General features: G+C 42.6%; 1 protein-coding gene across 1 annotated transcript in view; it reads left to right on the forward strand.

Annotated features, from left to right (window-relative positions):
• CFAP20 (cilia and flagella associated protein 20) overlaps window positions 1-23,406 on the forward strand; it is a 126,418-nt gene extending 103,012 nt beyond the window's left edge. The window contains exons 5-6 of the mRNA XM_085637064.1: window positions 16,034-16,144; window positions 23,344-23,406. Of these exons, the coding sequence (XP_085493190.1) occupies window positions 16,034-16,144; window positions 23,344-23,406 (174 nt within the window). The remainder of the gene's footprint in view (window positions 1-16,033; window positions 16,145-23,343) is intronic.
• Window positions 23,407-24,265: the final 859 nt, after the last annotated feature.

Raw genomic sequence — 24,265 nt, forward strand, 5'->3', positions numbered from 1 at the left:
GCGATGTCGCCCCCCCCCCGGCGTGCAGAGGTACTGCTGGGGAAAAGGTTTTCCGGATCCAGTCTGACGCCCGGGAAATCTTCTAAATTATCTGCGGCTAGACTGTGTCTCTACCAGATACATCGTTACCAGGGTAATTAACTCGTTTAATTGGACACTTTTTTTCAAAGAAAACTTAGGTAAGTGTCAATGTGATCGGTAAGAAGTACTTAGGGGCGACCAACTCCGACAGGGAGCTAGTTAGGGGGACCAGCAAGGTCCTCAAGAACAGTTACCTTCACAGAGGAAGCAGTCTTTCAGCAGATCCAGGCCCTTTATTCATGTTGCAATGGATTCCTATTGAGTGGTCATGATGCAAGTGCTGAAGGATGCTGGAGACACTGTAAGGATGCTGTGGAAAGGACGTGGTCAATGGGGCCGTCCTGAAGGGATTCCTTGGTCCACGACGATTGTGATGGGTCCTGGTTGCAGGGTCGACATCCCACAAAGTCCTCTCCGGTCTGGCCAAAGTCCAGTTGTCACTGGCCTACCAGTCTCCTGGGTCACGGTCACAGGCCAATTCTTCCTAAGTCATTAACTTCCCTTTTGAGGGTCCCAGCAACTCTCAGACAGCACTTCAGGTCTCAGCGAACTCAGGTACAACTCTGTGGGTTGGGTCTTGGTCCTCGCTGCTACACGGTGGCGGTGGTAGTGTTTTGAAGACTTTGGGCTACCAACTTGCCCCAGCAGGCCTCTTCAGCTGTTGTGTCCCCTGTACTGCGAACAGGAGGCCAGTCAACTGGCCACTGGGGTTCTCTTGGCTCAACTGGGCTCTGGAGACAGCTTCTCCCTGAGCAGGACACAGCAGGCATAGTCCCTCTCTCCGCTAGCTGCCAGGTGCAGAAGGTGCAGTCCTCGTCAGTGCAGCCTCTCTTTGCTGGTCCCTTGGTGCAGCAGGTTAATCCTTCTTCGGTCCTTCTTCCGAGTCAGTCAAGATCTAAGATAAGGACACCAGGGGTGCCCTCTTTATGCTTGGAGTGTACCTTCAGGGCAGGATGTGATTTGTAGCCAAGGTTCCCTCCCACCTAGTGACCACTTCCTGTGGAGTGTGGCATCTGGCTAGCCCAAAATGCACTATTCGGCCCACTCCAAAGATTGCGAGACCGCTCTCTTGGTGTACAGATCCTCCGTAGCCCACCCCTCGGGTGCAGCTACTTCTGGGATACATGCCTTTGGGAAAACCGGTTTGGCAACTTGTTTCGCCTCTCTGCTTTCCATGCCAGCCTCTCTACCTCAGCAGTGGAGCAGCCCTCCCCCTGGTGCCCCACATCTGCTCTTCAAATGTAGCTTCACCTTTGAAGCCTGCCTTTTGGGGCTAACACCTACGTGGCTTCCTGCAGGAGGGAGGTGACACCTCCCTGGTCTGGAATCCACATTGTTCTCCTGCCTGAGAGCCGTTGGCGGGTCCCCCCAGGAGGGCAGAAAGCTGCCTCGTGAAGCAGGGTCCATGTGTGCCCAGGAAGGCACAAGAGTTTTAAAGTAACTAACAGAAAACCTCTAGTCTGACCTATATTTCTTTTAGTGTGGCCATGCTAGGCTCAAAATTACCAGAAACCCACCATCACTATTGTACAGAACCATCAATTTTATTGAATTTCTTAAATAATTCTTTAAACACAAAAAATAAATGTCCTTTTTTTTTATTATGCAAATGATTTAAAAGATAAGTTCATCATTGTCTGCATATACATTTGATCAAAAATTACATGCGATGCAGTATAAGTCAATAGATAAATGAACACATAACCCCACAGAAACCTTCAACAAATCGTTCTCACCATTCAAACCTACTCATTCAATCTACACTCATACATAAAAAAGAGAGATTCAGCCATATGAGGGATCCAATATGAATCTAATAGGGACAGGTTCTATAATTGTTGGTGATAAAAATCACATCCATCAAACACCTCTGATGAATCTGTCTCTCACGAGACCACTCCCCATATGTATTGCTGGTCTACGCGCGTTTCAGTGGAAGAACCACCTTCCTCACGACCAAGGTAAAAATAAAAATTAATCTCAAATAGAGATGCAGTTCAGTTGTAAATCGGCGAGTCTCATGCTCGAACCACGGTACGTTTATGACGTAAGAGCAGGAGACTCACCGATTTACAACTGAACTGCCACACACCAAGGTTTAAGGCATCCTGGAAGCCCTACAAAAACTGAAAAATAGTGGCCCGGAAGACTCGCCTCATCATGCATTAAAGGGGGGGCCTGATAGAAGGCCTCAATGAGGATTTAATTAGAATTTCTGCGAAATGGAGCCAATTCGTTTGCCCATTGTATGTTGTGTACCATCAGCTAAAGATACTGCGGATATATGCGGAACGTGATTACCGGTATCGGTTGGCCAAAGATAACCCCCGGCTTCTCTATTTGAGATTCATTTTTATTTTTACCTTGGTCCTGAGGAAGGTGGTTCTTCCACTGAAATGCGTGTAAACCAGCAATACATATGGGGAGTGGTCTCTGAGAGACAGATTCATCAGAGGTGTTTGATGGATGTGATTTTTATCATCAACAATTATAGAACCTGTCCCTATTAGATTCATATTGGATCACTCATATGGTTGAATCTCTCTTTTTTGATGTATGAGTGTAGATTGAATGAGTAGGTTTGAATTGTGAGAACAATTTGTTGAAGGTTCCTGTGGGGTTATGTGTTCATTTATCTATTGACTTATACTGCATTACATGTAATTTTTGATCAAATGTATATGCAGATAATGATGAACTTATCTTTTAAATCACTTGTATAATGAAAAAATAAAACTATTTTTGTGATTGATGGTTCTGTACAATAGTGATGGTGGGTTTGTGGTGATTTTGAACCTAGCATGGCCACACTAAAAGAAATATAGGTCAGACTAGAGGTTTTCTCTGTTAGTTATTTTGCTTCCCACTCCTCTTGGACCTGAAAGCAACTAGGGGGTGCCTTTTTCCCATAGTTTACAAGAGTTTTAAAGGCAACAAAGTGGCAGGTTCGCTAAACTGCACACCGCAATGAGCTACATTCATTTCGACTTGAGATACAAGTTGTGCCTAATGTAATAAGTTGTTTGATACCTTGGAATGCCCACTTTGGTCACATTATTCAACATTTAGCACAGTTGAGTGGCCAGTGTGAAACCCGGTGCTCACCAATTAGGCAAACAAGTCTTTCCACAGTGAAAATGGTTGTTTTGCATGTTTTGCTGTCAGCTATGTAGGCATGCCAGAGTTGTGACTTACCCATATGTCCTGGGGAAGTGGTGTCTTTGCCATTGCTGTAATCGGCAAAGTCAAGCTAGCAATTCACGATCGCTCTACTCGTATGCAGTGGCAGACTGGGGGGACTTGTTTTACTTGAGGGACCTTCAGGGTGGCGCAATCAATGCTACAAGCCCTGGGGTACCCCTCTACCTTACATGCCATGGGTACCAAGGAACCATTTACTAGGGACTTACAGATAAGTTAGCCATTTCCGATAGGGTATAGCCAATTCAACATACACTTTAGGATCAGGTCACTGGCACTGAGGTCTGGCTAGCAGGCCTCAGTGCACTCTCACAGTCGAAAAACCAGCAGCATCAGTCAAAAAACTTGGGGATGACCATACAAAATGAGGTATTTCCTTACAGTCTTCTATCTATGTTTGTCACTTTGCATTATATCATTTGAGAAAGGTGGGTGTCCTCCGAAACTTTCACAAATAAACCTTACTTCAATATTCACTAGGGAGTGGTGGAACCCTTCTTCGGATTTTGTGGAAGAGTTTTTTTTTTTAGAATATATATATATATATATATATATATATATATATATATATATATATATATATATCCAACATTTGCAGGAACCCATTCGAAATGAGGCCACGAGAAGTAGGTAAGCTTCGTTGCATTTAATCGACATCCTGCGGGCAGGCTCTCAGTCAGGAATACACTTGCAATAAAAATATACGCCAAACATGTTTCGGGATTGTCCCTTCTTCAGCAGCGTTTGTCTTGTGGAAAAGGCAGCCCAATGTTCACGCACCTTTGAATAATGAGTCCCTGCCCAGGTGGGCGTGGCCACTGCCATGGCCTTCTGGGATCAGTAGTGCGTGCGAAGTGTTCCCAAGTGGGTGCGCTATCTTTTCTTTAAGTGACGACATACATAAAGCCCCAAGTGGGTTGAAATGCAATCATGGCGGGAGACTGCCCTGCTTTGTTGATGTCAATTGAAGCACGAGACTGGCATCCCCTGCAGACGTCAGCTCCTTCTTCCTTCGTCCGACACCATCTGGTTCAGACATGGATCTGCAGAGCGGGGGGCCTCTTTCACGACCGGGCCGGCCGTTATAAATCCAACATTTGCAGGAACCCATTCGAAATGAGGCCACGAGAAGTAGGTAAGCTTCGTTGCATTTAATCGACATCCTGCGGGCAGGCTCTCAGTCAGGAATACACTTGCAATAAAAATATACGCCAAACATGTTTCGGGATTGTCCCTTCTTCAGCAGCGTTTGTCTTGTGGAAAAGGCAGCCCAATGTTCACGCACCTTTGAATAATGAGTCCCTGCCCAGGTGGGCGTGGCCACTGCCATGGCCTTCTGGGATCAGTAGTGCGTGCGAAGTGTTCCCAAGTGGGTGCGCTATCTTTTCTTTAAGTGACGACATACATAAAGCCCCAAGTGGGTTGAAATGCAATCATGGCGGGAGACTGCCCTGCTTTGTTGATGTCAATTGAAGCACGAGACTGGCATCCCCTGCAGACGTCAGCTCCTTCTTCCTTCGTCCGACACCATCTGGTTCAGACATGGATCTGCAGAGCGGGGGGCCTCTTTCACGACCGGGCCGGCCGTTATAAATCCAACATTTGCAGGAACCCATTCGAAATGAGGCCACGAGAAGTAGGTAAGCTTCGTTGCATTTAATCGACATCCTGCGGGCAGGCTCTCAGTCAGGAATACACTTGCAATAAAAATATACGCCAAACATGTTTCGGGATTGTCCCTTCTTCAGCAGCGTTTGTCTTGTGGAAAAGGCAGCCCAATGTTCACGCACCTTTGAATAATGAGTCCCTGCCCAGGTGGGCTTGGCCACTGCCATGGCCTTCTGGGATCATATATATATATATAGCCGAAATGTATTCAACTGGGGATTAAAGGATTATGAAGTAGCCCGCATAGAGTTTCAATTTCGTTTTGAAACATTGTGTGGATTTAGATTAGCGTGCAGCCATTCGCACAGGCGGAGGCACCTGTTCAATAGAGTTCGGCAGTTTTTTTAAATGGCTTTTGCCGAAAAGATATTTATATATATATCACCAAAACTCCCTTCTTTCTCTCATTTGACAAGAAGTGCACAGGCTCAGGCTGTGGTGGTGAAAATAGTTTTAATCACATAACGATATGCTGGTAAAAGGCTCACAATCCCAACATGTTTCAGCATCAGCGAACCTTGATCGTGGGAAAAGTCTCTCTGATTTTTTAAAAACTGCCCACGTATTTTAAAAACGCAGGTCGTATTTCTCTTTCAGAGCGCGCACTGGAAAACATTAAAACTATTGAGGTAAGGCAAGTAGCATAATTTCAAATTGTCTGTTCAATATAAAGCGCTACGTTTTCCACCTTTGAATTACAAAGTATTTCCAGTGCTGTGAGTTCAAGTTCAATGTGCCACAAATGCAATTACAGCTACTACATCTCCATGAAAACAATTTAAAACCACCTCAGCCAGCAAGAGGAAATTATTTCCTTCCGCATCCCTTACTTGCTACAACAACGATTTTCATCTAGGCAATCCTGTCTTTTATCCAAGGGGGCAAGCAGGTCAGGCTCCCATGATTCCATCTCCACAACAAAAGTTCTTCGTAAAGAGCCCCCGACCTTATCAGGGCGGCTCGGTGCCATGGGAACTAAGCTTCCCGAGAATTTATCACCAAAACTCCCTTCTTTCTCTCATTTGACAAGAAGTGCACTGGCTCAGGCTGTGGTGGTGAAAATAGTTTTAATCTCATAACGATATGCTGGCAAAAGGCTCACAATCCCAACATGTTTCAGCTCCATACTTACGAAGGGATACTTTTTTATTAGGCACCACCATGGGAACACCAAAGGACCGCCCGCCAGACAACGAGAACACTTGTAATCTGGCAGGCGCCCAGAGATCAGTTTTGGAGGTGTCGGAGTGGGGCGGTGATGTGCCGCCTCGCTCCCACTCCGAGAAACTCCGGCAAACTCAGAATCAGGCATTCACTATTACCACTACTATCAGAAAGTGTAGGACTTTAGAGGGGTTTGATATACTATTCCTTGTTCAATGTAATAAAAATTAGGGAAAGTGTTGGACTTTGTGGGTATCAGATTTACTGTTCCCGCTCCCGTCTTAGCAACAGTGGGGAAAGAGTTGGACTTTGGAGGGGTAAAATTTACTATTTCCACTAGTCTAAGCAACAGTAGAGAAAGTTTTGGATTTTGGAGAGTCAGGTTTACTACTCCAGTCCAATCTTTGCAGCACTAGGGAAAGTGTTGGACTTTGGAAGAGACAGATTTAATATTCCTACTCCCAAGAAAGCAAAGGAGGAAATGTGTTGGACTTTGGAGGAATCAGATTTACTATTCCCGCACCCAATTTCTTTTTTTTAAATAAATGTTTAATTATTGACAAAACCAAATATACATTTTTTAATATTTCTAAAATAATATATTTATAATTAATTATAAAACAAATAAAATTAAGTTTAATAAAATACAAAGTTTGCATTCGAAATAAGAAAAGGAACACTTTAAAAAAGACAAAAGATTATTTTCAACTAAAACATTTCTCGCCCTACTACCCTAAAAAAGAACACCCACAAATCATATAAATAAATATATTATTACATGCATTATGGAACAAAACAATTAATATGAGTACAATTTATAAACATAAAATTGATATTACTTAACAAACTAAGCAACCAATTATCAATTAATTAAGTCAACAATTAATTTAAATATCAACTAATTTATTTCCCTAATTATCAAAGAATTGCATTTCATAAAAATCTATTATAAAGAATAATAAAATTACATATTAAAAACTTTCCACTCCAATCCCCTACAAACCCAACCACTTGCTACTAAATTAACAATATCTACTTACATTAAAATAAAATCAATTTCATGTAAGAAATTTACAAACAATACTAAAACAAATTCAACATGAATTTTATTGCAATAATAGTAACTTATAGTAAAATATCAAAAATGTATCAAACTAAGTAAACATGATATTTTTTACATCTATATCAAAGATAACAACAGTTTTATTTACATCGATATTTAAAGACATATCAAATAAAATGTTTAAAAAAATCATGTATTCTCACTTTATTTTGGTGAAACGCCCAATACACACAAAAGAAACAGACACGTAGCATCAGAAGCTCACACGCTCATAATCAGACATGCACCCACAAATACATACACCATCAAACATTCACTCAACCCTTTAAAAAAAAAACACACATCAACCATCCTATCCTTACACATATCATAAGATGTCCACATCCACAAATCTTGAGCTGCCCACACCCACACACAAACAAAGCTATATACAGAAAACCTCAGATATACGTCAACAAATCTGTACCCTAAAAAATCTGCAAATGTCCCCTCACACCCATGCATGCGACACATACTCACCCCATAAACACACACAATTAGCTACTCAGGCACATGATCCACACCTATCCACATTGTCAAACACCCAAGCATGGACTCAGACTTCTGAAATACAGACACCCATGCAAACCTACACATACGCACAGTCTGATATCCATGTACACTGCCAGATATCAAAACCAGTCATTGAACACCACACAGCAATAAATACTCACACGCCATCAGACACCCATGCATCCCATCATAAACGAATCATACCATCAGAGGTACAGTGATAGCATTGTAATCCCATGTCATCATACCCTCATACAATACATCCACTCAGAAACTCAGCTGCAGTTGCATACCCATGGTCATCATTCACGCACATGGTCAGACACCCATGGGTACTGGCAGAAACGTGCACATTGTCAGACACGTGCACACAGTCAAATACTTACCCACCATTAAATGCTCACCCATACCATCTCACACAGAAAATATGTACATACGTGAACACTGGCTCTCTTGTGATCGGGTGGTACTAAATTCCACATAAAAACTCCTCTCCAGCCAACTTGTGGCCTGGGGAGTCCTATTCAGATATGTCTACTATCTGGAAGTCCAGAGTTACCTATTACAGTCAGTATCTCCACCCTCAGTTACCGACCATCATGAACGAGTTTTGGTTTTCCGAATGGAGAACAACATGTTGCACACAGAATTACAGGGTTCATTATGCATTTGATTCCAGAGCCTTTCACGCACATATTTTCCTCCAGCAAGACCAAACATATGTGTGAAAAAGCATTAGATTTTAGTCGGTGCATTAGCTACCTGGTCAGACTTTGAGATACTACTCTCTTCGCCTGTGAATGGGCCCAAAAACAAGCGGTATAAGGCATGTTAATATTTTATGAGAGTTCAGCAATATATATATATTTAAAAAAAAATCTTTTTATTAAACAGTTGAGAATCGACTTTGTAGGTTACATAAAAGAGGAGTTATGCAAAATTGAATACCCACACACTGGTGTTAACAATAATCATACAAATGATACACATTGGGTTACAGCAGTTACGGCGTAGACGGCTCTTCAAATGAGGGGATAGTTGGCTGGACACATATTTCACTGCGATAGGAATTCCATTTGCTCCATATAGAGGACCATTTCTTAGGGCACCCACGTGCAACGTAAACAGTTTTTTCCATGGTCATACACCAATCATTATCTGCCTTCCAGGCCTCGATTTTGGGCGATACCTCAGCACCCCACTACTGTGCAATGTTTCTTTTAGCCACCATTAGGCCCAGCGTGACCCATATTTTATCTTTGCTATTCAAATCAGTGGGCTCTCAGACATTTAGAAGGCATCTTTTTGCTTCAGGTTTGATGTCATAGTCAAGTACCTCTCTCATACAGTCATGTATCTAATTCTGTACACACCCACATTCCCATATTATATACATAAATGTGCCTACTTGACCACACTGTCTTCTGCACTTTCAATCATCTACCCTTCCCATTCTAACGAGACTGGGCCCAGAAACATAAACTCTGTGGAGGGTTTTAAGTTGAACCAGAAACAGCCTGGAAGAGATCTCAACCTCTAGTGGGGAGGCCACTGCTTCCTGCCACTCCTTGTCATAAAGCTGCAGTCCACCTCTCTCGCAGCACTCCCTGATCAGTCCAAGGGGTTCCGGGGTGTTGTTGATCAACTTTTTGTATGAGAGTTCAGCAATATTTGAAGTGAAGATGAAAGCACATGTACTTCAGGGGATCGTCAATGATAATCATAAACGCTGAACAGTCCCACTGATGTGGGGGATCCTGTAGCCGACCTTTCAAGATATAAATTTTTACACTTTTCTTTTGAAAAGCCAATTTATTTAAAGAATAAATATAACAGCCTCTTTAAAGCTATATTTGCTGATTTTCTCTTAATTTCTTTGTAGAAAAGACCATTTTAAATCAAACTGTCACTAAATTACTGCCCCTTCAAAGCTATATTGATCATATTTGTTATGTTTTTATTTTAAAAAAGGACAATTTTAAATCAAAACAGTCACTATTGTCTCGGCCAGGAAGACAGTCACCCAGGCTCTCGTCTCCAGCCGACTCTACTACGGCAACACACTCTACACCGGAACCACGAAACAGCTACTAAACCACCTCCCTACCATCCAAAAGTCAGCAGCAAGCCTCATCCTTGACCTCCCCGGAAGAACCAGCATCTCCCTCACCTCAGGGCTCTCCACTGGCTCCTTGTCTGGGGAAGAAGCCTTTTCAAGCTCCACACTCACTCCTACAAAGCCCTCCACAAATCTGGACCCGCCTACATCAACAACTGCGTGATGTTCCACAACCGACCAAGGAGCTTTGCTCCTCCACCCTCACTCTGGCTCACATCCACCAAAACCACTGCGGAGGTCGCTCCTTCTCCTACCTCGCTGCCAAGACCTAGAATGACCTTCACCTCCACCTATGCACCTGCCCTTCACTGGAGGACTTCGGGAAGAAGCTCAAGACCTGGCTCTTTGACTTTCACAGCCACCGACCGAGGCTCACAGAATCTCAATGCCTGGAGACTCCCTGGGGTGATAATTCGTGCAAGACCTTTTGATTGATTATTACAACGTGACAAGAAAAATTCTTTCACAAAAGAGGGCATATGAAAGAAAAGGAGGGCAATGCAGTTAAATAGGCTGCAACACAGAGAGGCTGTAAAACTGACACTGCTCCTTCAAGGAAGCACGTGCCACTAGTAGGTCATCATGCCCTCTCAGTGGCAGTTGCTTCAGTTCCTTTTTCCGACTTACTCATGTCAGTAAGATTGTGGAGCACATAGCTCAGCCTTTTTTGTTTTTCGGAGGAAAATTACAGGAACAATCTTTCGATACCTTTCATTAAATGCCTTTTTAGACAAAATATGTTTTCAAGCATCTTCTGAATGGAAAACCTTTGTTTTTCTTTTTTACCCTGAAATCCCCTTTTTAAAAAATAAAAAAAAGCCCATCCTGTGGCAGGAAAAAGGGTAAAACTGACCCACACCTTCTGTGTATCCTTTTGCCTTTCTTACACTCATTTTCCAAGCTAGTGAAAATTCTGGCAGAAAATGTCGAGAAAAACTTTGAGAGATGGAGAGAAAATCAGACTTCATGGCAAAGCTAAACACCAAAGATGCCAGGAATCGCTAGGTGTAAGGTCCGGTAAGCATGGACAAGGTTCGCCTTCTGTCTTAGTTCAGACTAACATGTGCAGACTCCTGCAGAGGGGTATCCACATAGAGATCAAGGCACCAGATTCTTCATTGCTCCTGGTCGACATTGAGAATTTGTAGAGCTGCCACTTCTTCACCATCGAGCACTGGTCTGACATCAAGGCAAGAACTTCAATGTCTAGAGAGCGTAAAGGTATGCTGTTGGCAATGAACAACATGAAAACGAATCATATTACATTGAGTAAATACTCGAGTCTATCTCCCTCTTAAATAAGGGAATTCAAGTCCAGAAGGCTGCCTCCAGACTCGGAGTTTGAATACTCTTTTTCAAGAGAAATCTCATCTAAAGTTGTGCTCACTGATTCACATTCTTCATGAAAATACACCAATTTGAGATGCTCTCCATTCCTTCCAAGGGTTCACCTTGCCACTCCGCAGACTATGCTTTCACATGGAGTGGTTCCTCCTCGGTCTCTGAGATATGTTTTCCCAGGAGCTTCTCCTTCTCTAATTGCGATAATAATCCCCCTGGGTCACAAGGTTCTAGAGGGCCTCTCTCTAGGAAAGTGGCACAGACCACAATAATCTCCTTCAGGGAGATGTTCTAGAAGTAGATTATGCACTCCTTGACATCACCGATTTGGCTGCAGATGAAGATATCTCTCTACTCCTGTCTCTTGGACTCCTATAACTTCATTCACTTGTCCACCGTCCAACGGGAATTATATGCTTATGCTGTTGGACCCTCCTCCAACCAGAGTAGCACCATTAGATGACATGAACATCTTCTGTGAAGACCTAAGCAGAGCAGCAGCAAAACGTATTATACTCATGTCTACCCACTGGCAAAGACCTCAGTCATTTTCAAAACATTACATCAAAAGTCAGTATCTGGTTCTATGCTTCCAGCATCTACCAAGGCTGCCCCGTGCAACGTTTGAAGACACATAGCACCTAAACTGGAATGTCAGAACCAATCCCTCATGTTCAGAATTTGTGTTTGTTGCAAGAAAGTCATGCCACTCACCCTTTGTCATCGGGGCCTCCGGACCAGGAGAGCAAACACCTGTATTCCATGGGGCTCAAAGCGTGTGGCTTATTAGCTACCTCAATGAAATCAGGTAATTTGGTGTTGACCTGCCCAAAGACTGTTAATGAAATGATTGCTGAAGGAAGATGGTATCAAACCAATTGATCAGTGTGGCTGCAGATTCATCTGACTTGACAGCACACAGTGATTGCTATGGTTTGGCAATGATGCGTTCCTCCTTGCGGCATCTGACCTGTCTGAAACCTGAAGCCAACAGCCCATTTTTAACCTTCCTGTCTCAGGCAAGAGTCTCTTTTGAGCTGATGCAGATGTAGAAATAAGGATGAAATGAGAATTGGAGATTTTGAACGCTTTTGGGTTGGAAGGGAGAAAGGATTACATAAAGCATTACTTCAGACACCAGGACCGTTGGTATAGGTATACTCAGTGGTATTAGTAAGAGCATAAGCTGTATCCAACAGGACTACTAGCGGCCTGTTCTGGATTTGTCAGTTGAGTGGAAATTAAGTAATTGTGAACGTTGCTTGAATAGTGAAAAGAATGATATTGTAAAAACCTATAACTTATCGAAAGATTCTAGAAAATTAGGGACTGAAATTGCATAAGATATTATTGGTCCCATTCATGTAGAAAGGAGTACGGTGTATATTTTGAGGTTGATTGACTTATTTTTGTATTTTTGAAGAGATTTCTTTGGTCAACAGTGTTGAAATTCTGTGCAATTCACAGGTAGCAGCACGCCCCGTTCCACAGCCGAACGTGTAGGAACCCAGTGATGAAGCATACCACCAAGGGGCACCCCTGGTGGGTGAGGGTTTCCTTACAAAAAGTATGATTTGCTTTTTTGGCAAAGAACTCCTGGGCATCCAGTTGACTGGCTAAGGCTCTTTAGTTCAAGTATAGTTCCTGATTTTTGAGGAGGGTGAGCCCTCCCCTACATTACCTCGTCTCCCCTTTATGTTGATAAAATGTTTGTAAGTTTCTCACCCAGGTTTTGAGAAATTAGGGATATCCCACTCAAGTGTTGACTGATAATGGATCTTGTTACCAAGGAAATGGAAGAATTGCTGGTTGGGTGGGGTATCCTGCATATAAAGTGAGCTCCCCATCATCCCAAGAGTAACGGAGTCATAGAGAGATTTACCAAATCTCTGAAAGAATCGATTCAGTTGATTAAGAGTGCTGGTGGAACATGGCGGGAGGAGATGAAAGATTTTGTTACAGTGTACTGCACTCTACTACTAGTAAGATTACTTTTACGTTACTTTGAGGGAGAAAGGCTAACTTATTTGTATCACTTGAGTGAGTTAAGGAATACTGATAGAGCTGTGAGTCAAGATTGGCGATAATGGCATGGAGAGAGAAACACGTGAGATGATGTAAAGAAAACATAGCTATACCCAACGTGAATGGTTGGACGTATTAAACTGGAGTTTGCAAACTGGGTAATGGTTAAAGCTTCTGTTGAAAGCAAATCATCACCTCAATTTACTAATCCACCCTACTATTAGGGTGTTCAAGAATGCAGTGAAAACCAATGATGGGAAACAGTGGAATATGAAAAGGATGGCTCTGTGTAAAAGACAAATTGATGTTATACATTTTTGTATACTATTGTATTGTTTCTCTTGATTGTAAAAAGGAAACCCGTTGCCATTATTCTTCCTATTTCTTACTCCTTGGTCTAGTCTGTTCCTTCTTATCTTTCCCTCCCGGACCTGTATCTTCATTAGTATGTCCCAGCCCAGTGTTTCTTGATTGTACCTAGAATATAGACTGTGCTGTTTTCAAATCTTAGGAGCTGTTATGAGAAACTGCCCCATGGCCCTGAGGCTGAGGTGTCTTACTTTAAAGAACATGTTTTATACTTATGTGTTCTGCACCTGCGTTACAGACAGCTTACAGAAAATTTCTCCTTTACAAACCTCTTTTTCTTACAGTCCCAGTAAAAAAGGGCTTTGTAAGGAGTTTGTAGGAAATAAGGAAACTTACCTTCTCTGGGAACTTAATGTGGTCTTCTTGAATCTCACAGGTCCTCCCTTGAACCTATCCAAAAAGCGTCCCTTCATGATATATTGTGAAAAAAGAGCTTTTCTTGTTGCAGTCACGTGTGCTTGTAGGGTTATCGAAAGACAGACTGTATGTTCCCTTAAGCTTTACACGATATTCAATTGGAATACAGTAGTCACGAGGACGCATCTGAGTTTCCTTTATAAGTAATTTTGGAATTCCATGTTCATCAGTCTTTTTCGCTTCCAAACTTTTTGCCAAATTTCTTCAACTGCATCCTTAAAGTCTCTTCCATTTTATCTAGACAAAACAAAAGAGATATATAAATGTTAACAGTTGTTTGTGAATTAATAGTCTATTCATACAGGTGTATCCTGTATTTTACTCTGTTATTAGAAAGGAGACCTATGGCTCTCTCCACAAGCAAAGCAAAGCAGCTCCTACTCCATTGCTAAAAAATATTCCTTAAGTGGACATTTGGAGAAAAACGACATGGCAGTCAGTCTATGCATTCACAAGACACTACTGTCTGACTCTATAGTTGATGCTCAAGTGGGACACACCTCTCTTAGAAATCTGTCCCTCTCTTTCAAATCTGTGCGGAAAAAGAATTTAAGACATTTTTCTTTGTCTCTTCTCTTCAGCCACTTTTTAAGGGATGGGCTTGGTACTCTGTTCAGTGCTTATGACTATCAGTGGAGATCCTCTGAAGGACAGAGAAAACATGGTTATCTGTAAGCATAGTTGTCCTTTAAGAAAATTCAATTGAAATCCTAGGCAATACTCCCCTCTCACCAGCTCAAGAATAAAGACGTATTGTCTTTGTGGCAGGATCCTAAGTCTTCGTACAAATATAGAGCAAATGCCACTGACATGGCCTGATGGGATACTGGTGAGTGTGCTTCCATAAAGGAGCAGTGTCCCTTTCCCTGCATTACCCTCCTTTTCTCTCACTGCTTTCTTTTTAAAATGTTCTCTTGTCACTTGTATTAATTTAGGGACTGTTTTCAGTTCAAAATGTATTTATTTTTAAAAAGAAGAAAATGTTAGAAAATTGCCCACTGCAATCTGCTACAGGCTGTTAATTTCTTTTTCTTTCTTTTTTTACATATTAACTTTCTAAAATAAAGGTTTACATATGTGTACTTTGTAAAGTGTGCTCTGGGATATTACACATGGGTGAGACTTTCAGCGGAGAACCCTCTGAATGAGAACTAGGATTACAGGTAATTAACATTTCCTTTTGTGTATTAGCATTAATGCAATTGTAGAATAAAATAACTGTCTGAGCGAATTAGTATTTTTAACCATTGCATTGGGTTGAATGCAGATAGCCCGAAATGAAGTTATTGTATCTTAGGTAATGACAATAAGGCTCTTAGGGTCCAGCCCTGCTCCAAAAAATAAGAGGAGCTGTGAGGTTAAGCTTCAAAACCAGCGGTGGTTCTGTTATGTTTTTTCTCCTGGGCCTTTGAGTAGAAGAACTGCTCTCCCTTTGAATTTATGGCATCGCAGCTACCACTCTTGCCTTACTGAGGGAATAAAATAAGGCCTGTTTCCAGCAAGTTGGTGAAAATAAACAAACCACTATTTTTTTCTAGCTCTTTCATGTTCAGTCTTACTGTACCCATAGCAAGGAAAGGTGCGTAGTTGCTGTCCCGTAACTTCAACGGTAAACCTGTTTTAATTTAATCAGCGGGACCAGGAGAGAAGCGGTGGTTGTGCTACCTATCTGAGAAGCCACTTTCTCTTCCGTCAAATGTGAATAATGGAACCACCAATGCCTTCACAGGTGAAAATAGAAAAAAGTGCTTGAGCGGTGCAAGGCCCTGCCCACATCAATCCACCAGAGAGACCGGGAGCTGCAAGCCAGGGTAGGCGTCCTGAGCCAGCTTGTAATGGTAGACATATCAGGCTAAGGAAGCATTCTGATTGGTTATCTAGGTCCTAACAGTCTACTAAGGGGGATGATGGTTTTTATGTGACATTTAATAGCAAGAGATTGGGCTACTAATAGTGAGTACAAAAATATATTGGATCTTAACTTGTTGGTAGTGGATACTAATAACATTCTCAACTTTCCTTTTCCTGCTCAGATCCATGCCAATTGTCGAATCCGAAGGGTATACTTTTCAGACAGACTCTACTCGGAGGACGAACTCCCTTCGGAGTTTAAGCTGTATCTCCCCATTCAGGCCAAGGACAAGGTAATCTGCACTGGGGGGAGGGGAGATTAGCGCCAAAGATCAGTAACGTGTTTGAAAGCATACAAAGGAATGGTAAAAGCAGGGAAAGGATTTCTGTATGTAAAGTTAGCTTCGACACATCTTTCAGAGTGTGCTAATGTATAGCAGTTTTCTTTGATATTTATAAGCATATTTCCATACATATGCAGCATCCAGGAATATATTTTTCTCCTTCAATGGACCTCCATTTTTTTTTTTTTATTGGTTTTCACAATAACACAAATATTTTATCTGTCAAGGCTTATCATAAACATTGCATTCTTATTTTAACAAAATAATCGAAAACATCTCCCCCCCCCCCATCCACCCCCCGATTCAGGCTCAAGCTAACATTTGTATACAAGACCCGTATTTATCACCCATGTGGACTCAGTGATACATATCTATGCAGATAAAGTTTAGCATATAAGCAACACATACATGGTTCATATTGTTCTACCTAGTACAATTTCTACACCATCTGACAACATTTGCAGTCCTGGACTATACATTCTGTCACTAGTCTTGTAAGTCTTTGGCCACAAACTCCTCCAGCAGTGCATTCCAGTCCAGTGAGATTGGTACCCTTCGCAACCCTTTCTGTTCTTCTCTTTGTAGCTCTGCTCCTTCCGCCCTTCCCCACATCGCACCACCTCATTATTCCAATCTAACAATTTGGGCGGCCTGGTAGCTTTCCACCTCATGGTTATATTTCTTTTTGCCAAGATCAGTGCAAGGTTCACAAATTTGCGGGTAGGATCTCCCTTTTTCCTCTTTGGACCTAGACCTAATATGCAACAGTCCAGTGACCGAATGTTCGCGGTCGGTGCCACACTATTCACTAGTTCTTGCACAGTTTACGAATAGTGCAGTAATCTCGAGCAGTCCCACAACATATGCAATAAACCGGCATTTGGGGAATGGCAGCGGGGACAGTCACTTGATACCTCTGGGAACATTTTGCTGAGCTTGTGGGGGGTTAAATACGCACGGTGCACAATCATGAGCTGGATAAACTTAAACTTTGAGTTTCTAGAGATCTTACACGGGTGTTCTAACACTATCTCCCATTCCTTATCCGTGAGTGTACGGCCGACATCTGTGTCCCACCTATCATGAGTCAACTGCATTGAAACAGACGTGTGTGTGCGGATACCCTGGCACAGCCATTTTGTCAAGTGACTTCCATTACCCATCAAATATTGCATATGTGTTAGTGCATGGGTCTGCGGGTCGTCCCCTCCAGGGGCCCAAACTGTTTTGATGTAGCGAGAAATGTGTGAATGTAGCAGAAACAATCTATCTGTTCACCCCCGACTCCTGCACAAATGTGTCATGGTTCATCAATGTGCCATCAGTGAAGAAATCGCCTATTGTGGACACTCCCGCCTCTGCCCACATCTCTATATGTCTAAGTGTCACCCTTCCAAATGAAAGTGGAAGGCCCATCAGGGGTATGTTTGGAGCGTAGGGCGCCGTTATTTTAGTATAGCGCGTGGCCCTCTTCCAGTACTGTAGGGCTGTCCGCAAGAGTGGGGACGCCGTCATTGGGATTTTGCTGCCTGGTAGCAGTAGTACATGCAGTTCCCCACGTTCCCAAGCTTTGGAGGTCACGGATATTTCCCTCAGGTTACGGCCTGTTATCCAGTATGCCAGCCACTGTAATGGGCCTGGATAGCAATAAGCTCTCATGTCGGGGTCTCCCATACCCCCTTGCTTTGTAGCTAATTGCAGCTTAGCGAGCCCTATACGCCTACGTCCCGACCCCTATATTAATTCAACTAGTAGGGTGTCCAGTAATTTAAATGTTTGCAGTGGAATCATAATGGGCAAATTAACGAAATAAACTAACAGTCTTGGTAGCATCACCATTTTAGCTATGGCTACCCGCCCGGCTACCAATATCGGTAAGAAAGTCCAAAACCTTATTTGCTGTGAAGTGATGTTATAGAGCGAGTCAAATTACCATCTAAGATATACCCCACGTCCCGGTATATTTGAATACCCAGATATTTAAAAGTAACCGACGCGGTCTGGAACTTCCAACAACCAAATTGAATTGGTTCAGTCCTGGCTACATCATTAAAAAAAGAAGGCGTAAGACTTGTTCTCATTTATTGTAAGTCCCGAGAGTTTTTGGAACACCAAAAAAAGCTCAAGCATAGGTTTATAGACCTCGTCCAGATTTGTAATAAATAAAATGATGTCATCGGCGTATGCCGAAACCCCATGCATCTCCTCATTTATACGTATCCCCCTGTGGCCTGCCATTACACGTAAATTTAGCAGTAGATGTTCCAGCGCTAAAATGAATAATAAGGGCGGGAGCGGGCAACCCTGCCTAGTACCCCTCGCTACCTGGTCTTGGCTTGAAATGTGTGTCCCCGTGCGAGCCTTTGCCGTTGGATTCATATATAATAGTCTCACCCAGTTCATGTACTCCGGCGGAATCCCAAATCGAGGCAACGCAGTCAACATATAGTCCCAGTGTAACGAGTCAAACGCTTGCCTCAGATCCAAAGAAATGTAGCCCCGCGGATCAGCATTCGTAAGCACCTGCAACATTACCATATGGAGCCTCCGGATGTTGAGCGCCGCACTCCTTTTTGGTACAAATCCACACTGATCAGTGTGTATCAATCTGGGAGAATATTGTAATAGTCTAGTTGCTAGCAGCTTGCCTAAAATCTTGTAATCCGTATTAAGATTAAGGAACGATAGGGGTCTATAACTCGCCATGTCTCTGCTGTCTCTTCCCGGTTTCAGTAAGGAGATCAGCGTCGCCTGCACAGTAGTGCGGAGGAGTGAGCCATCCTCTAGTGCTACCCGATACAATTCTAGCAGTCGGGGAATCAACAACTCAGAATACACCGCATAAAATTCAATGGGCAAGCCATCATTACCTGGCGACTTGTTAATCGCTGTTTGTCGTTCCATGTGTGTGATTGGCCTCTTTAACTCAATGGACCTCCATTGAGAATGATAAGAAATAAATCGCCCCATCTAGGCGCAGGATCCCGGACCACTTTCAAAAAGATAAATAATTTTCTTTGCTTTTCATTAGAGAAGCCATGTTTTGTTTAAAACAATTTAGAGGCCTGTTTAAAGACTATATTGCCCAATTCAATGTATTTTCTATAAAAAAACAACTCACAAGTAAAGCAGTCTCCAGATATTCTAGGTATAATAATTTTCATTATTTAAAATGACCTTCAGAAAGCAACACTATAACAATTAGTTGTGAAACACGTGTTGCCTTGAGTTGTTCATGCTAAATTGTCTTTAGTTTGTTTATGCTAAATCGGAGCTTTTCAGAAGTAATTCAATTAAAACGTTTACTGAAAAGACTTCTACAAATTCTTTCATGAACTGTGATAATTTTGTCATAATTCTGAAGACCAGAAAATGTCTTTGTCTACTGAATTTTGGGTAAAGCTTGGAAAGAGCTTTGCAACCTCTGAGACAGAAGAGCTAGTCCATTCATGGTTCCCTTCCATTTCATTCATTCAAAAAACTTTATTGCGATTGTTTAAAATCATAAAAGTTCAGTTTTTTGGAATTTACGATAGGATATTAAATCTGAGTTTAAAAAAAAATACTTTGTCATACAAATGAAGAGATGAGTCGTATGAAGACAAAGATGGAAACACTAAAGGCTGCAGACTTAGAAAAAAGGAAAGAATACAAGAATCTTGGTTACACGCCCTATGACGGTTGCTATTTCCCACTGAGGATTCTAGCACCTCTGTGGCCTCAGATGCAGCATCAACAATAAAAGCAGCTGTAGCAACAACAAAGGCATCAGGCAAAGGGTAAATTCAGTAATCAGCTTCTGGCACCGTAAACCTCTCACAGGTGGCAAACAGTGACTACTCTCTTCTCCCTCTTTTGCTACCCACTTTTGTGGGTCGAAGTATTCCAAACCAATTGGAATAGTTCAAGGCAATCTCAAAAGACAACTATGTATTGTGTAAAATGACTGTTCGGCAACCAATATCGCCAAAAAGTTGAATCAGTGTCATCTGGAAGGATTTCAGTAGGAGGTCAAGATTCTTCTTCAGAAGCATGCTGTGGAAAAGGTTCATTCTCAAAAAGGAATTCCAATTTATTCTCACTGCTTTGTGGTGAAAAAAAGGCTTCAAGCACGAGTTTAGACCCTTTCTAGATCGCAGGAAAGCAAATATGTAAAGAGAAATTCAGAATGCTAATGTTACACCAAATCTACCCTCAGCTTCATCGAAAAAAATTGGTTATGCAACATTGATCTTCAGGACACCTGAAGTTTCTTTTGCAAAGAAACCCTGGAAGTTCTAGCGTTTTTTTGTTGGGACCAATAACTACCGATACAATGTCCTTCCATTTGGCTCAGGCTAGCACCAAGAATGTCTTTGAAGTGCATGGCGGTGGTGTTGGTGCATCTCAGAAGGTAGAATATATTTGTCTACCCCAATCGAAACAACTGGCTGATGAAAGCCTCAAACTCACAGCAAGCTCATCTCCATTTACAGATGACAGTCTTTACTCTGCATCACCTATGTTTCCATGTCAATTAGGAAAAGTCAACATCAACTCTTGTACAATCCATTCATTGCCTGTAAATGAAGGTACTAAAGGCAAAAGTGCTTTCTTTGGATGAGGAACCGTTATTTATCTCTCTGAAGTGTCACTATCTTGGTTCATTCTACTACAAGGCAGATTTAATCTCTTCTGAGTTTAATGCCAACTTCCATCTTCTTGATTCTATGTACTTACCTACGCATGAGCCCCTTGGTGCCATTATTCATTCCAAAGATTGGAGGACAGACTTACCTTGTCTCCTCGTGGGAACCTGTATACTCAGTTGAGGTGCTAAGTGCAAAACCTTCTATGTGGTGTGCACTTTCATCAAGAAGTCTCAAATCAGTCAATTGTGATCGGTGCCATGCCTGCCTGACTGGTTTGGATGCACCCATTGACCATCTCGAGATTCAAGGGACAGGGTCTTAGAAGGAGATGTCCTGCTGTCATGGGTACTGCTCAGTCAATAGATATGACTTGCCGCGGGGGCACTACTTATTGCACGCAGCGCTGGTAGTGGGGATACAGCGCAGGTGGAAGATGGGGTTGACGGAACCGGCAACGTCGTTGGTGTGTCAGTATGTGACCATGGCTGAGGGCACAATCAAGGCCGTCACGTGCCTTAACAAGAGGATGGAGCAGGAAGGGAGGCAACCGCTGGACCGACTCAAGGGGAAGTGGGAGAGGGACCTAGAGAGGGACATCCCCGAAGCTACCTGGCCCAAATTAGTGGAGAGGGCGTGGAAGGTTAAAAGGAATGCTAGGTTTCAGCTCATACAATTCTATGTGCTCCACAGGGCATATATGACCCCGACGCACATCCAGCGGATTTTCAAGGTGGATAATGCTAGCTGCCCTAGGTGTGGGATTGCGGAGGCGGATTTTTCGGCATATGTTCTGGTCCTGCCCGCATCTGACTGGGTATTGGAGAGAAGTATTCACAGAGTTGGAGGTGGTTACAGAGCGAACACTTAACAAGGATATGGGGGTGAGCTTGCTGCATTGGTAACCGCACACAAAACATAACAAGGTGACCAGCAGATTTATTGATCTGGGTCTGCTAATAGCTAAACGGGAAATAACCAGCCATTGGAAACACAGTCAGGGACCTAGAGTCCGGAGATGGAAACACAAATTTCTTAAGTGGGCGGTGAGCGAAAGTGCAACTAAACTGAGGCTGGCGCATAGGTCGCAGAATGAGGTAATGCTGGAAGGAGCAAGGGCCTGGGAGGCGTTGGTAGAGGCGCTGCGGAGGCCTGCCAGAGACTTGCAGGATGACCCAGCTCTTTTGGATGGCGGATCACAGGGAGCAGTGGGGGGAGCGCGAGACCAGGAAGAGCACTAGACAGGGAAGCGTCAGGCAAATTGGGGAGGGAGGCCGTACGATAGAGAAGGCACCTTTCTGATACCCATAAGAATTGGGCGGACTGCAACATGGTATACGGAGCGGAGCACACTGGAAGGGGAGGGGGGGGAGCAGGGGTGGGAAGGCACTACTAGCTGGGCTGTTGGGGAGCTTGACGGACTTGGGAATTATTCGCGATTTGATATATGGATGTAAAGATGTTATTTGTTAACTAAAACAATAAAAACAAAGTTAAAAAAAAAAACTCAGGATTAGCACAGTTTACCTCCCAGGTGATCTAAATGCACATTTAGAATTGCTCAGGAAGGTCTTTCAAGAAAACTGCAAGTGGATTCTAAACATCCCATGTCCAGCACAACATTGTCTGTGACTAGGGTTTTCCTCAGTTAGGCCTCTTCGCAAATGCAGACAAAAACAATACCCAGATTTTGTCTTCAGGTACGACTAACCAGAGATAAAAGCATTCTGGATTGACTTTTATGGAAAGTTTCTATACAATTTTCCTCTGATTCCCCAAACTATCATACTCAATGGCCAGCATGGGTCTAATAGCACCAGGGTGGCCCCAGCAACGGTGGTTCACCGACCTTCACCTGTTGGAGATCCTACATAGGAGGTGTCCATGCAGACCACATCTTCCTCACAAGTTCAGGGAACATTCTTCATCCAAACTTTGCATCATTGATTTTGGATGCCTGACTCCTAAATTCTTCCAATATGTACACTTGAACATTCCTCAAGAGTGTATGGACGTTCTAAAAGAAGCTAAACAACCATCTACAAGAACTTCTTACACCTTGTAGTGGAAGAGGATTTCGGTCTGGTGTGTAGAGAAGAACTGCAATCCTACTACCGATCAAGAAGTGGTGCTGCTGTATCTTCTTTATTTGGCCAGATCAGGCCTTCAGTCTCTTCTGTAAAAGTACATATTGCTACTTGTAGAAAATGTGTATGGCAAATCTGCCTGTTATTAAGGACTTCTTAGTTGAAATTAAAAGTATTTCCTTTGATCAGTAGACCTTCTCCTCCTTGGAAATTGAATAATGACCTCCCAAGAGTCACAGGCCCTCCATTTGGATTGATTCACAAAGATTTTCCTACATTTGTCATGGAAAACAGCTTTCTTTGCAGTGTTAGCAAAATTCAAGCTTTGAACCATAGACTGTTCCATAAGAACAAAGTGGTTATGCAGACTTTATAAAGTATTCTCCGGTTTTTTTTTATATCTTAATCCATTTCTTACCCTACTTTCTTTTAGACTCTGTCTTCCTCTGCTGAAAGTTCTCTTGACATGCTCGGTTGCAGGAATCCAAAGATGTGAGAAAAAATAAACATTTGTTTTTCAATTGTGGTCCCTTATAGACTGGTTTGGCAACTTCAAAACAGTTTTATTCTGGATAGATACTCTCTTCCTTTTTTATGTCATGAAAAAGCCAATTCAATGTTTTCCAAGTTGATCAAAAGCTCGCTCTACCGGGGGTAAAGCTGTAACTGATGCACTCTTGGGGAATATTCCCATGACAGAGCTTTGTAAGGAAACTCCCTGGAGGTCTGTGCATACATTTCCTAGGCATTACTGTCTTGGTTTGTATTCTAGATTGCACGGCCAAGTTGGGCAGGCATCCACGAGAAATCTCTTATTCTGCCAAGTTTCCTTTTTCTTGGCTCCACCTTTAGAAGGGATGGGCTTGCTATTGTATTCAGTGCTTATGATTGCCAATGGAGACCCCGTGAAGCTAAACTAATAGGTACAGACATATGTAATCCTACATCTCTTCTGGAATCTCCATTGAATTTGTAAGCAGACCTCCCTCATCCCCAGTGAAAAGAACAAATTGAATAGTTTAGAGGAGAAATGGGAGCATCATATGGAGATGCTGGTGTCTGTGAGGTAAGGTGTATACCATTTCAAGCTGGTTACTTGAATTTCTGGATTAGGTAGGTGTCAGACGCAAACAAGCGATAAATTAGAAGTAGAACCAGTACTCCAAAAGAGTCACAATTGTTTTGATGTCATTCTATATCTGATAAAGACTCCTAGCTGCATATTCCTTACCTTAGAATTATCTCCAGGCGTTAGATTTGATCTGGGAATGTTTTGTAAGCAGTACCCCTGCACATAGGTAGGTGGCATCAATCGGCTCTGCGTGGCATCGTTAGCATCCTTCCACCAGAAGTAA

The sequence above is a fragment of the Triturus cristatus genome, chromosome 12 (assembly GCF_964204655.1).
Source record: "Triturus cristatus chromosome 12, aTriCri1.1, whole genome shotgun sequence".
In the NCBI taxonomy this organism is placed as follows: domain Eukaryota; kingdom Metazoa; phylum Chordata; class Amphibia; order Caudata; family Salamandridae; genus Triturus; species Triturus cristatus.